At 34.1% G+C, this 12936-nt stretch overlaps 2 protein-coding genes across 3 annotated transcripts; one reads left to right on the top strand and one right to left on the bottom strand.

Annotated features, from left to right (window-relative positions):
* Positions 1 to 305: 305 nt before the first annotated feature.
* Positions 306 to 2141, top strand: LOC129309018 (GRAS family protein RAD1-like). The gene is made up of 2 exons (XM_054950366.1): positions 306 to 1991; positions 2083 to 2141. Exon 1 carries the CDS (start codon positions 306 to 308, stop codon positions 1881 to 1883), a length of 1578 nt encoding a protein of 525 aa, XP_054806341.1. The 3' UTR covers positions 1884 to 1991; positions 2083 to 2141.
* A 988-nt stretch (positions 2142 to 3129) lies between these two features.
* Positions 3130 to 9805, bottom strand: LOC129309548 (uncharacterized). Of its 2 annotated transcripts, XM_054951158.1 has the most exons (13): positions 9555 to 9805; positions 9341 to 9469; positions 8710 to 8904; positions 8028 to 8075; positions 7830 to 7958; positions 7649 to 7717; positions 7100 to 7224; positions 6408 to 6518; positions 5178 to 5286; positions 4838 to 4956; positions 4029 to 4182; positions 3685 to 3829; positions 3130 to 3434 (listed from the first exon to the last, which is right to left on the bottom strand). In XM_054951158.1, the coding sequence occupies exons 1-13, from the start codon at positions 9675 to 9677 to the stop codon at positions 3370 to 3372; spliced, it is 1521 nt and encodes a 506-aa protein (XP_054807133.1). In that variant the 5' UTR covers positions 9678 to 9805; the 3' UTR covers positions 3130 to 3369. The 2 variants fall into 2 exon arrangements, with proteins under 2 accessions (XP_054807133.1, XP_054807134.1); XM_054951159.1 differs by lacking the exon at positions 7649 to 7717.
* Between the last annotated feature and the right edge of the window lie 3131 nt (positions 9806 to 12936).

The raw sequence follows: 12936 nt of genomic DNA on the forward strand, positions 1-12936 counted from the left end.
GGCCAAGAATAAAATTCCAAGAGGAACTAGACAACAAGAAACAAACACCTAGTACAAGGTTATTCTATTTCATCAACGAAGCAAACATTTTCTTGTGTTTAATCCACCAATTAATGAATGTATGTCCCCCGAGAAACAACTGTGAATCAAGAATTATTCTGCAGAATCACACATCGTTACGTACCTAGGCCACAAAACATAGGAATCATCGAACGCTGGTTTATAAAAAAACCAATCCTTTGTAGTAACAGTCTTTCAGAGCCTTGTTGAAAATCTTTAGAAGAAAAGGCTCAAGATTGTCCACAATGGCTCCTCCGTATAGAGCCCTCACAGGCCATTTAAGTGATAATAATGATCATAATCCTATGATAGGCCTTGGCTTTTATAATTCCTCTGTTGGCTGCGTTGCCTATCCTCATTTACTCCCTGTTTTTGAAACCAGAACTTCTCCTCCGCCTTGGACCCTTCCATTTTCTGATAAAACCAATGGAAACAATAAGAGGTTGAAGAAATCTCCAAGCATCCCAGAAGTTCTTGGAGATTATAGAAGCATTTCTTCAAGCAGTGGAAGTGAAGATTGTTATAGCAGTCTCAGCAGAAGCAACAGTGTGATTAGCCTTCCAAAGCTCCATTTCAGAGACCACATATGGACTATTACTCAGAGATATCTTGCTTCTGAAGAGGCAGCACAGAAAGACATGACCTATCCTGAGGCAACTGAAGCTGAAGAACGAGATGGGAATTGTGCTGATGGGATGAGACTTGTTCAGCTTCTTGTTCATTGTGCTGAAGGTGTGGCTTGTCGTGACAAGTCACATTCTTCAATTTTACTATCTGAACTGAGATCAAATGCATTGGTCTTTGGCTCACCCTTTCAGCGAGTGGCTTCTTGTTTTGTCCAAGGGCTAGCTGATCGGCTCGCAATGGTTGAATCGATTGGGGCTGTGGGGAATATGGAACCGATGATGAATATTATGGACATAGCCTCAGAAGAAACGGAAGAAGCACTTAAATTGGTTTTTGAGATTTGCCCACACATTAAGTTTGGTCACTTTGTAGCTAATGCCACAATATTGGAAGCCTTTGACAACCACAGTTTTGTGCATGTGGTGGACCTTGGGATGACTCTTGGTCTTCCCCATGGTCACCAATGGAGGGGACTAATTCAGAGCCTGGCTAACCGCCCGGGCCAGCCTATTCGGCACCTTCGAATTACAGGGGTTGGCCTTTGTGTTGAGAAACTCAAACTGATTGGTGAGGAACTTGAACTTTATGCTCATAACTTGGGGATTAACCTGGAGTTCTCAGTGGTGGGAAAGAACTTAGAAAAATTGCAAATTGATGACATCAAGGTGAATGATGAGGAGGTTGTTGTGGTTAATAGCATTCTTCAGTTGCATTGTGTTGTAAAAGAGAGTCGTGGGGCTTTAAACTCTGTGCTTCAGATGATTCATAAGCTCTCACCAAAAGTTTTGGTTATGGTTGAGCAGGACTCAAGCCATAATGGACCCTTTTTCCTTGGGAGGTTCATGGAAGCACTTCATTATTACTCTGCCATTTTTGACTCTCTGGATGCTATGTTGCCTAAGTATGACACTAAGAGAGCAAAAATAGAACAGTTCTATTTTGCAGAGGAGATAAAGAACATTGTCAGTTGCGAGGGACCAGCGAGGGTGGAGAGGCACGAGAGGTTAGACCAGTGGCGACGGAGGATGAGTAGGGCTGGGTTTCAAGGTGCACCTGTGAAGATGGTGAGTCAAGCCAAGCAGTGGCTTCAGAAGAATCAGGTTTGTGATGGCTACACTGTTGTGGAGGAGAAAGGTTGCTTGGTCCTTGGGTGGCAATCAAAGCCAATTGTTGCAGCTTCTTGCTGGAAATGCTGAATCTTTTGGTGCCTGATTTGCTAGATATTTGGTGTTAATAACAAGACCAGCTTCGCATATAGGAAGTTTGATGCATGTGTTTCTTGTTTTTGTTTGACTCTACTTCATGTATGATAACCTATGTTTAGTGAACTCAAGCACTGCAAACATGGGTTGAGAATAAGTATCAATAATTTTCCATGTTTGGCTGGTCTTTCAGTATCAATCAGATGAAATAAAGAGGATTTCTGCTGGTTTGGTGTGCATATACACGTGTGGCTATAACTTTGAAGGTAGATTCTAAGACTTTTCAAGATTTTTATACAAAACTAACAGTAATTTTAGCCTATTCTTATTGTAGCCATAAATAAGAAACAAGTGAAATTTGATGATGTATATAATTGTGGTCAATATTCAATAATGCAAAATGACTCATTTCCTTTCTCTCATAAGATTTTCACAGGGGGAAAAAAACAAAGATCTAATACATTGATGAGGTAGACTTAGAGCAGGAAATATAGGCTAACTCAAACCATATGAATTTACCCATATAAATTAGGTTGGGTTCAATTTATTTTCATATGGATTGAAAAATTAAAACCCAACCCAGTTCTCAAGGGTTGGTAAATTAAATGAACTAACCCATCAAATTATTTAATTTTTTTATATGTTCTTTTATATCTAAATAACAAGTTTTAATATGATATTTCATGCAATTGCAAAAAAATTCACATCATATATGTATGAGATTAATCCATTCTATCCTGATTCATTCTAAACATACTTGTCATGTGGGGTTATGATGCCAAAACTCCCTCCATTTTCTATTTCTAAGTTTTTTAATAAAATAATATTGATTAAATGCGTCAATCCTAACCTATCAAAATTGGTCCATTTGGTTCATGAGTTACTTGGTTTGGCTTAGAAAAGGTTCATTTTTATTGGGATAGCTTTTTTTCAACATATCCTGATTCTTATAACAAATTATTCAAACCAACTCAAATAAACTAACTCACGATCGCTGCTCTAGGTAGAGTTATAAGAATGGGGAATATAGTGAATAAAGCTCCTTAAACAGTTGAACAAGCAGCATGTACAAGCGGTCGAGTTAAGCGTCATGAAGTTTAAGATACAATATCGAAGGGCTGTAAGATGTCAAACTACGTATTCTGAAAATTTTACAACATAGAAAGAGAATTGATTCTTGTCCTAACTCAAAACAACATCACGAGGGCAGTAAGAAGTGGCAATCAGGCAGATGTATATATAAACAAAAATGCTTTTGAAATTGTACCTATTCAAAAGATGTATTCGGGATACACCAACAAAGTCACTGTTAATCTTCCAAGAGGCCTAGATTCTCTTCTAGTGGCCATCAATGTCAAATTCATGTACCGTATACAAGAGATAAATGAATTCCCATAGAAATATAAACAAAGAATAGACAAGTTTCTCAACAAACCAGAACAGGCAGGTTGATGCCTCCCCTTTGTCAAGTGTGAAGTTATTAGTCTCTCCTAAACAATCTTTTTAAGAAACCACGTCTTCGTCTTTTGGGCTTAACATCCTTACCTGTGAAAGGATAGCACGTAAAAAAATTGAGCGATTTAGATATAGCTGTTCTAACAGGATAAAGATACACCAAGGTGGATCAGACACAAAAAAGGTATTCATCATGATATGAAGATCAGAAATGATCTGTAAATGTATGGGAGAAGAAAATATGCAGGAATGCTCTTACACACAGGTGATGTTGAGAATCATAATCCATCTGAAGGCTTATATTCCATCTATTTTAATAAGCCTAGAGTTATACTTATACCTTTAAGTCTGCCAGCTTGATACAAAACTTCCTCAGCAATGGGTCTCCACTGTTCTGCACATGAATAGTTGATTCCGAGACCAACACTAAGTCCCCTCAGAAGATGCACTGTTCTAAGTACCGAAAAGAGTTCTTCAGGAAAAGCCTATAACAGACCAGCACAGGAACAGTACAAAGTCAGGGAACGAAAAGTAGCAGTGTGGACAACTCATATGATGCTTGTTCCATCAACAAAAATATCCCTTCTAAAAGAAAACATTTCCATTGTTTGATAACAATTTTCCTCTCCTCAAAGTCAAGCTATTATCACCATATTGAATGCCTGCTCAGATTCTTAAACATACCTTAACAGCAATTTTTTTAATGGAAGAGTCCTCTGAGAAAGGCTGCAGCATTGCCACCCCAGGAGGAAGTTTTGTATCAAACATCGTCTCTGCTAGTTTAAACAGTTCCTGTTGCTCATTTTCACAATTGCTCAAGGTATCTATACCAAGCTCCCTTTAAAATGGAGTAAAACAATTAAATATTCAGATTTGAAAACAGCACCAGTAGAATGAGGATCTTCAATTCACAGTTATGAAGAAAAATAAATCATTCTGGCTGACCATTGATAACAGGAACATCAGAATAAAGATTTATATAAGGAGAGAGTAACAAGTGGATCAAGGAATATACTAACTACTAAGAGAATAATAAGATTTTATGATGTTTACTGAAGTTTTCAATATTTGGTTCATAAAGCTTATATATCAATTCATGGCCCAGTCTTTCATTTTTATTGAAAATGAATTGAGATTCAAGTCAGGGCTTCAGCCTCCAGGTTTCTGGCAAATTAGGATTCATCTGTTAATTTAGGTACCCTTGGACAAGAGGTCTATGAAAAGAAATTGAATGGTTGAGAATTTTCCTCTCCTTCCAAGCTCCACCCTTCCCTTTATGCCCTTCCCCACTCTCTTGCATCTTGCCTATGTCTCTTACCATATACTCCATTACCAGAACTCCTTAACTTCTATTCATTGTTTTTGTTACCGATACCCAGAAGTGCTGAATATGCAGTTAGTTGCCCAGCCTTAACTTTGAATTTTTCTTCCGAGTCTCAACAAATAAGCAAAGAAGTTTTAAATATATAAGACTGTAATGCAGACTTCATAACCTAAAGCTCTCTGATGCTCTTATAGGGTCACCATCAGCAATTGCAAGAACAAGTTTAGCATAACCAAGCTTCAAATTTTCTGGGAGATCCTTCACCTGTCCATAGTCTAGCAAGGCAACCTGACTAGAGGCAAGAAACCAAGATTAGGGTGGTGAAAACAACATACTAAGCATCAAGAGCGAAAGTTAATGTTCAATATTTTGCCTCAGAATTATTTATTCATGAGTAGTGGATCAAACAGCAAAAGTTAAATTCCAACTGCATTTGCTGGTGATTAAAATGTCTTCTTTACAAAGAGGATATTCATAGAATAAAGAAAATGATCAAATTAAAGACTTGCCTCTGAGCCTTTACAAATCAGAATGTTTCCTGGGTGAGGATCTGCATGAAAGAATCCACTCTTCAAAATCATTTGACCATATGCTAGAGTCAAGCTTTCAAGAATTTTCCTGCACTTTTATAAGACAATTAATATTGTAATTTTCACGAGCATACATACAACTGAGCATTTAAGAAGATTCTTATTTTGTACAAGATTTTCAGAAACCTTAAGATGACTCTTGGTAAAGCTAAATATTTCAAGAGACAAGTGAGAGGAATTGAGATACAGAGACAGCTCTATAATTGATAGAACGTCAACAGGAGAGTGTTAGGTGATAATATAATTGTTATGGGCACTGTAATAAACAAATTTATCATGATTGGACCAAACATGTGGAGCTTGACTAGATAATCAAGAAGTTAGACTTCAAAATCATTAATCTTATGTACACTCCCACATAGTTCCAGGTCACCGACAACTTGACCAAGGCTTTATCTAGAGTGAATTTTGAAGACTTAATGACAAGTTGGGACAGAACAATATCCATCTCACCAACCTTAGAGGGTGGTGGTGCCCACGTAATACTGGCTTATGATTTCTGCGATGATTGTGTCTCATGTTTTAGATCCCAGATTTTTGTTTATCTTCGTCATTTATAAGTTTTTATTAGTTGAGCCATGACGCTTGTATCAAGGGACTTGAGATCATATAATCATGGATCTCTCATCTCTCTTCTCATTTATGCTGTTTTGTCGGCCTTACTTAATATATGAAACCAAAAAAAAAAAGACAAAACCAGAGTTATTCAGAAACTCTGGAAATTTCAGAATTTTACAGTTAACAACACCCTGCTTTGAGGGGGAATTTTTTGGCGTAAACATGAAAAGGAAGAAGACTGAGAGAATGAATGGAAAATATGGAAGTAAAAGTAAAAAATACTCCTTAAAGAAGACACTGAACAAGCATAAGATTGTATTGAAGATTCGTAATGGACCAGAGAGTATAAGAGTGTGCTGAAAATCAGAATTTTGTCAATATGTAATTCATTGAATTTAAGAGAGAGGCACCAGTGACATGTGTATCTAACAGCAAGTCTTCTGGTCCAAAAATTCAAAGAATACCTAATACTAAAAGTCTAATACCCTCATTACTCTTGCCAAATTTCCAGTGTATGACACTTCTTCAAAACCAAAAATCCAAGGTTGGACATGGACGCCTAAAAAATATCAAAGCGGTTCAGGAGCTTACTGCTTTGCTGCTGCTGCTATCTTACCACGAGGATCAATGCCTCTTTTTGCTATCTCATCACCAAGGTTCATAATCGGAATCCCGTCAATATATTCCATAACTAGGACTCTCCTGTAATAGAAAAGTACTTGAAAACTAATCACTTAACATTTGAATATAGCAAACAAATTCCTTACCAAACAAAATACATGTCAAACATTTTTATTTTTATTTTTATAAACTTTTTACTTGTTATTATCAATTATAGTGCTTTCCATCACATATTGTGGTTGTTATAACATGAAAAAGATGACCTTAACATGATCCTAGATTTTTACAGTACAGAATTTTAGTCATAGACGGTAACTATGTGCCCAAAGTTGACTGCTCACATTCAAGCTCCGCAAGCATTTCACTGTTTGGTATTTTGTCTGAATAAATATCAGCCGAACTACTGAATTTACAAAACTTTTTCTCAGAAAAAATGGGGGAAAAAAACCCTACAGGATAGCCATAAAGAGATTAGTAAAGCTAGCGCAGAGAAGAATTTAACATTTGGTTTTTGGAGACAAAAGTCAATTTAATTCTCAAATAACCATGCAATCCAAGTCAACCAAACAAATGCCTGCAACTCCAAGGTTAAATTTTGTACTCTAGTCCAAAATTAATGTTGTCATCCAGACAATATAAAGATGCAGTGTTGTATAACATACCTAGAAACCAAGTTTTGTACTACTCGTGGCACCAGAACAGGAGTCCTTTTATTGTTTTCATACAGGAACTTCCTAATCCTTTCCATAGCACTTGCCTCCCTCATGAAATCAAATTCATATCCAATCTGGAATGCCAAAATGACAGAATACTATCAACCGGAAGTTCAAAACCAGCCATGGTATTTAGCCAGAAGGATCCCAATATTAACTTGACCAGTAATGCTACTTACACTGTTGTAACTACTTTCACAGACTGCACAAACAGCTGGTGTGAGTGAATTCAAATACAAAGTTGCCAAACTTAAACTTAACTTAGATGCAGTCACATCAGCATTTTGTGCAGAGCAAGTAAATATTATGTAAGAAGCATTACTCTAACATAATAATATTATTGTTAGCATAAAAAGTAAGGCTAATTCACAAAAATTGTAAGGCAAAAAAGGAAATATACATATAACATTTCTATTAAGAATTGCATTCCAATCCCACCATCCGTCATGTACTCTGTATATAATAAAGTTATACTTCATTGTTGACAATAGGACTTACGCTTGAATCTGTAATTAAAAACCAGACTGAGCAATTATCCCACATATTTGTCCAACTTTGCTTAGGGCACTACAATCAGGTCAGAGCTTAATAAAAAGACCCACAACACAGGAAAACAAGAGAATAAGACATGCAGAATACTAGAACTCAGTAAATAGCCTAGAACAGCACTACTACTTACCTGTTTTTCCATTTCCTTTGTCACTGAATATAGATCAAATTTGATATCGGTCTTTTGCATATATAAAGCAAAAGCTTGCAAATTATGGATATCAGTCATCATAAGATCCTGAACTCCAGGATGTTGAACCTATTAATGCAAACAAAATCAGAAGCTTACATATGTTGTAGACCCCAAGTGCTTGTCAGAAACACTCACCTTGACAACAACGTCATTCTTATCACCTTTCAGTTTTGCTTTATGCACCTAAGACAAGCACATGACATATGTCAACTACTTGGAACGAGGTTCTAATAATCATAATATGACTGTTACGAATCACACTAATGAAGACTTAAACATAATAGGAACATCAATATGAACTGCAGTAAGGGTGATTTATGTATGTAATTTTTTAATAAAAACATAATTCCATTGAATTTTTAAAACTTGAGGACTAAATTATTCTGTTGCCCGATTAAATTACATAAGAATAATAAACAAAATATAAAGCGCAGTAAACGCCCTAAGTAACTTGACATCAACATGAATTACACACTTCAAGAAAATGCGCCCTGATGAGCCAAAAACTTGATCCTTTAGCCAATTTGGCTTCCAATGTAACCATCCACTCTTAATCAGAAATGTACAGGCAAAGAAGCTCTATTGTGCTTCAAATCCATCAGTGACTGCATTAATAATTGTTTGATGCCAAGAACCGAAAAATCATCTTTCAGTAGTGCTCTAGCATACCGGGGAAAGTATTCAATCCATAAATTGAAAAAAAAAAAAAACATAAACATGTGTTCTAAAGAGAGAACAGAAATGCTGCAACTGAAATGATTGGCATGCCTTGTGGGAGTGATTAAATAGCAGGTCAGTTTCACTCAGATGGAAGTACCTGAGCAATTGAAGCAGATCCAAGGGGTTCCACATCAAACATTTCAAACACATCATCAATACTCCGACCCAACTCCTTCTCCAGCACTAGTTTAACAGTGTGAAACGGGGTTGCAGGAGCCTGATCGCAAAGGGTAACAAGTCTTCTCACCCATGCCGCTGGGGCCAAGTCAGGCTTCCCTACAATTTGGGCGACCTGTTTTCATACGACGTCCCAGATATAATATCAGCAATAACAAAAAAGATCAAAACCATGAGTAAAATGGGCAGCAGGGAAATAAAGAAAACTCCAACGGCCACAAAATTGCCTTAAAAATCAAAGTCAGTATAATTTTCTATATAAAGTAGAATGAACACAAGCCACAGAAGTCAGGCCACTTCATCCGCTTGTTCCAAAAAGTAATAATCCAATATAACTATTTTATATACATTAAAAAAAAAAGTAAAACATAAGGGAAAAGAAATCCGTACTTAATTTGGGAGAGGAATAACGATAATCGAAGCAACCATGTCAAGAAATGAAATGGGGCAAGCAAACCCCGTTCCAATTATCTCTAGCTCACTCAGAATCGACATTTACGAGCAAAAGAATAAAACTTCATGACAAGATTCAGGAGGGGAAAATCGAATACCTTGAGAAAGAAACCTCCAAGGTCGGTGCACATAGAGTATATCTTATCCGCAGCAACCTCATGCTGTTTTTCCCACAATGCTTCGTGTTTCAGCTCATCCTTCTCAAAGCTCACTTTAAGTTGGAACACCTACAAGAAATTCCGAAAGAATACCAAATTTCAACTTTCAAGGCGAAGCCAAAACATGCAAAGACAAAGTTGATTGATCTGAAACCTTATATCCAGTGTAAATATCAATGGCCCGAACCCAGAACTGATAGGATCGATGCCAAGGTCTGAAATGGGAGGAGAGCTTCTCCTTAATGTCGTTAACATCGAGACGAGGCAGAGGCAGCATAGCTACTAGTGGCTAATGCTCTGACTCGCTGGAGAGACAAAATCTTAGCTACGTCGTAGGATACGGCATATCATAGAATCATGCCCAAGAAATTGTGGCTCCTGAAGTGTCATTCTCTGCTCTTTTTACTTCAGGTTTAATTTAAGGTTGATGAGTACAGAACCAGTGGCATATATATTAAAAAAAAAATAAAAGAGCATAATCATCGCTTTTTTAGTTTTATTGAATTTTATTTTTAATTTTGATATTTTTTATTATTTTCAATTTCTATAATTTTAAAAAGAATGTGTGATCTTTATTTCTTATATCTCTATATTTTTTTTCAGTATTTTTAGTCTTTATAAGAACTAAAAATGCTAAAAAAAATTATAGAAACCAAAGATTATGTTTTTTTCCAAAAAAAAAAAAACAGAAGAAGAAGAAGAAGGGGAAGAGGAATGAGTGGCATATTTATGTAAGATTCATAATCTTTGTTTGGAAACCCAAAACTGACATGGCTAAGTTAATCTATTAACCAGTGAATCAGTTATTTAGTCAGTCCAATTGATTAAAGAAATCGATCACCTTAGACTCAGCTTCAACCTGGCTAACCCAATGAGTTAATGAGTTGACCTGAATCAGATTTTATTATTTTGTATTTTTCTTTGTTTTTTTATCCTTTCTTGAACCCTAAACGAAATATAAATTTCTTAATTAATAATTTTAATGTTGTTGTGTTTTATTATTGTCAAAAACTTACAATTATTATTTCTATAAAGCATGTATAAGATTTTATGGATAAATTTTTCATTTACTCAAGAATTAAATACTTTTATTTAAATATTATTGTCCTTTACATGAATATTTTTATATCTTTAATCAAATTATATTATTTTAATCGTGAATGGTCTGATTCTTAGTTGATCCCTGATTAGATCACCAATCCTTAAATCACTATCTTGACTAGTTTAATTTTCAATATCTTATTTGTAATTGTTATGCTAATAGTGATAATATCTACCAAGGATATATTATTTAAAGAATTGAAGGTTATTTTTATCCCTAAACTGTATACAAAAAGTCACAAATATATCTAAACTTAACTATAGGTCAATTACATTTCTCAACTTTAAAAATTCCATCTATTATCACCCTAACATTAAAAACACTTAACAATTATTAATCATTAGTGGATCTCACTATTTTTTAATATTTTTTTATCAGGTTAATGGTCATTTTTGCACCTCAGCTTCTATTTGAATGGTCATTTTTGCCCATCAACTCAAATATTTTATAATAAAAAAATATTCAAAATATAATATGGGGCTCACTAACAGTGAGAAAATGACGTGGTAATGAAGAAAGAAATTTTTAAAATTAAGAGACAGAATTGACCCATAATTAAGTTTAGAAGCATTTGTAACCTTTTGCATACAGTTCAGAAACAAAAATGACCTTTAACCCTTATTTAAATGGCTTTAAATTTTTTATATTTATTTCTTAAAATTTTAATTAAAAAATCAGCTTGAGTTCATGTACTTTAATTATTCAAAAATTAATGAACAAATTGTATTATTCCAACTTATGTTGCAGTGGTAAAAAAGCCACGTTTATAAAATTTAATATTGTAATAAATAGATGAAATGATATATAATGACTTCAAACATCTGTTTGATATGTTGGTAAAAAAAAAACACTTGTTAGATATATTTCATTACAAAATTTTAAAATAATTATCACAATTAGAATATTCCTTACATTTCTAAAAGTTTAAAATTTAATATTTTTTAAATATCATATACCAAGATCTCTTATAATTATTTGATTAAATCAAACGGCAAATATCGTGCCACATAGAATACTCATTTGGTGATTGGTTTTGTGGTACTCATTAGATTCAAATATCAGAAGAAGTGATTGACCCCAAAGAAGAAAAAGAAAAAGGTAGCAAGTTATCTTAAGTGAGATACATGATGCACTGAGGAAAGAAATAAAGAATGACGGTAATATAACGATACAGTGCTTAGCACTTTCGAATTCCTCTGATTGATCATTTAATCTTACTCTTTTCTAAATTAATCATATAGATGTTCTATTAAGTAATCCATAGAATAAATAGTAACTTGTCTGCTACTTTTTTTTTTAGGAAGAGTTTATTGATTTGAATAAAACATTAGATGAAAATTTTAAAACTGAAATAAAATGATTAAAAAGTATTTAAATAGTGGATATCAAATCAAAACAATAGTAGCAGTGTGGAAGAAGAAAGAGAGGCGTGGAAGGGAAGAGAGGAAATAATAGGCCATTTGAGTGGGGTAGTGGTATTGGAAGATACTGGCAATTGTTTCTTTTCTTGATTGTCGGGAAAAGTTGTGGTGCCTCTTTAGCCATTTCCCACGTCCTTCTTTTATTTGTGGCTGTTGTTAGTTGTTACACGTTAGTACTTTTGTGGAAAGCTGTTGGTTAAGAGCACTCACTCGTTACCCATTACCATTAGTATACCAATACCAAGGAGAACAACTCTCATTTTTTTTTTTTTTGGGTAAAGCTAAGGCACCCATTATATTGAACAAGTGAGAAGAAAAAGAGAGAAAAATAGAGAGAGAGAGAAAAAACTAGGAAGAAAAGAATTTTTTTTCCTAGTGTTTTTTATCCTCCTATACAAAAATTAATGTTGTGCTTGGCTCAAAAGTCACAAGGGAGAATAGCAAAGAGAGAATGAAAAAGAAGAAAAAAAGTGAAGGGATACAATTTTTTTCTTATTATGTTTGGCTGAGTAAGAAAATAAGAAGGAAAGAAAAGTTGTCAATTTTATATGGACAATAATAACCTTATTATTATAACAAATATTTATATATGATAAAATTTAATATTTTAACATATTATATATACAATAATTTCTATCATATATTATTGATTGAATAAAAACATGCTACAAATTATTTTATCCAATACTGACCAGAAAATTATTTTATCCCATTTATAATTTTATTTATTAAATTTTTAAATATATAATAAATTTAAAATGTTGAAACTACAATCAAATATAAAGAATTTAATTAAAAATTTAGAATTAACATTTTTTAATTAATTTAAAAATTAAATATATAGCTTCTTTAACAAAAGTTTATGATCAAAATATAACTACACTACAAATATAAAATTTAAAATTTCATAGTAAATTTGAAAATGAAATTTTCTATCCAAAACTTCTCCATATTAGGGGAAAAAAGTTGGAGGTAAAAACATGTAAATTTTATATGTTATTTTCCTCTCATTT

Source organism: Prosopis cineraria, unplaced genomic scaffold (genome assembly GCF_029017545.1).
Source record: "Prosopis cineraria cultivar Desert tree isolate PC_DT_omini unplaced genomic scaffold, ASM2901754v1 PC4, whole genome shotgun sequence".
Taxonomy (NCBI): Eukaryota; Viridiplantae; Streptophyta; class Magnoliopsida; order Fabales; family Fabaceae; genus Prosopis; species Prosopis cineraria.

Coding starts and splice junctions, on each gene's coding strand:
- LOC129309018 (XM_054950366.1), top strand. CDS start 306: ATGGCTCCTCCGTATAGAGCCCTCACAGGCCATTTAAGTGATAATAAT.
- LOC129309548 (XM_054951158.1), bottom strand. CDS start 9,677: ATGCTGCCTCTGCCTCGTCTCGATGTTAACGACATTAAGGAGAAGCTC. Junction 4,957..5,177: donor TGATTTGTAAAGGCTCAGAG/GCAAGTCTTTAA, acceptor GCCTCTAGTCAG/GTTGCCTTGCTAGACTATGG. Junction 3,435..3,684: donor TCAAGCTGGCAGACTTAAAG/GTATAAGTATAA, acceptor ATCCTTTCACAG/GTAAGGATGTTAAGCCCAAA.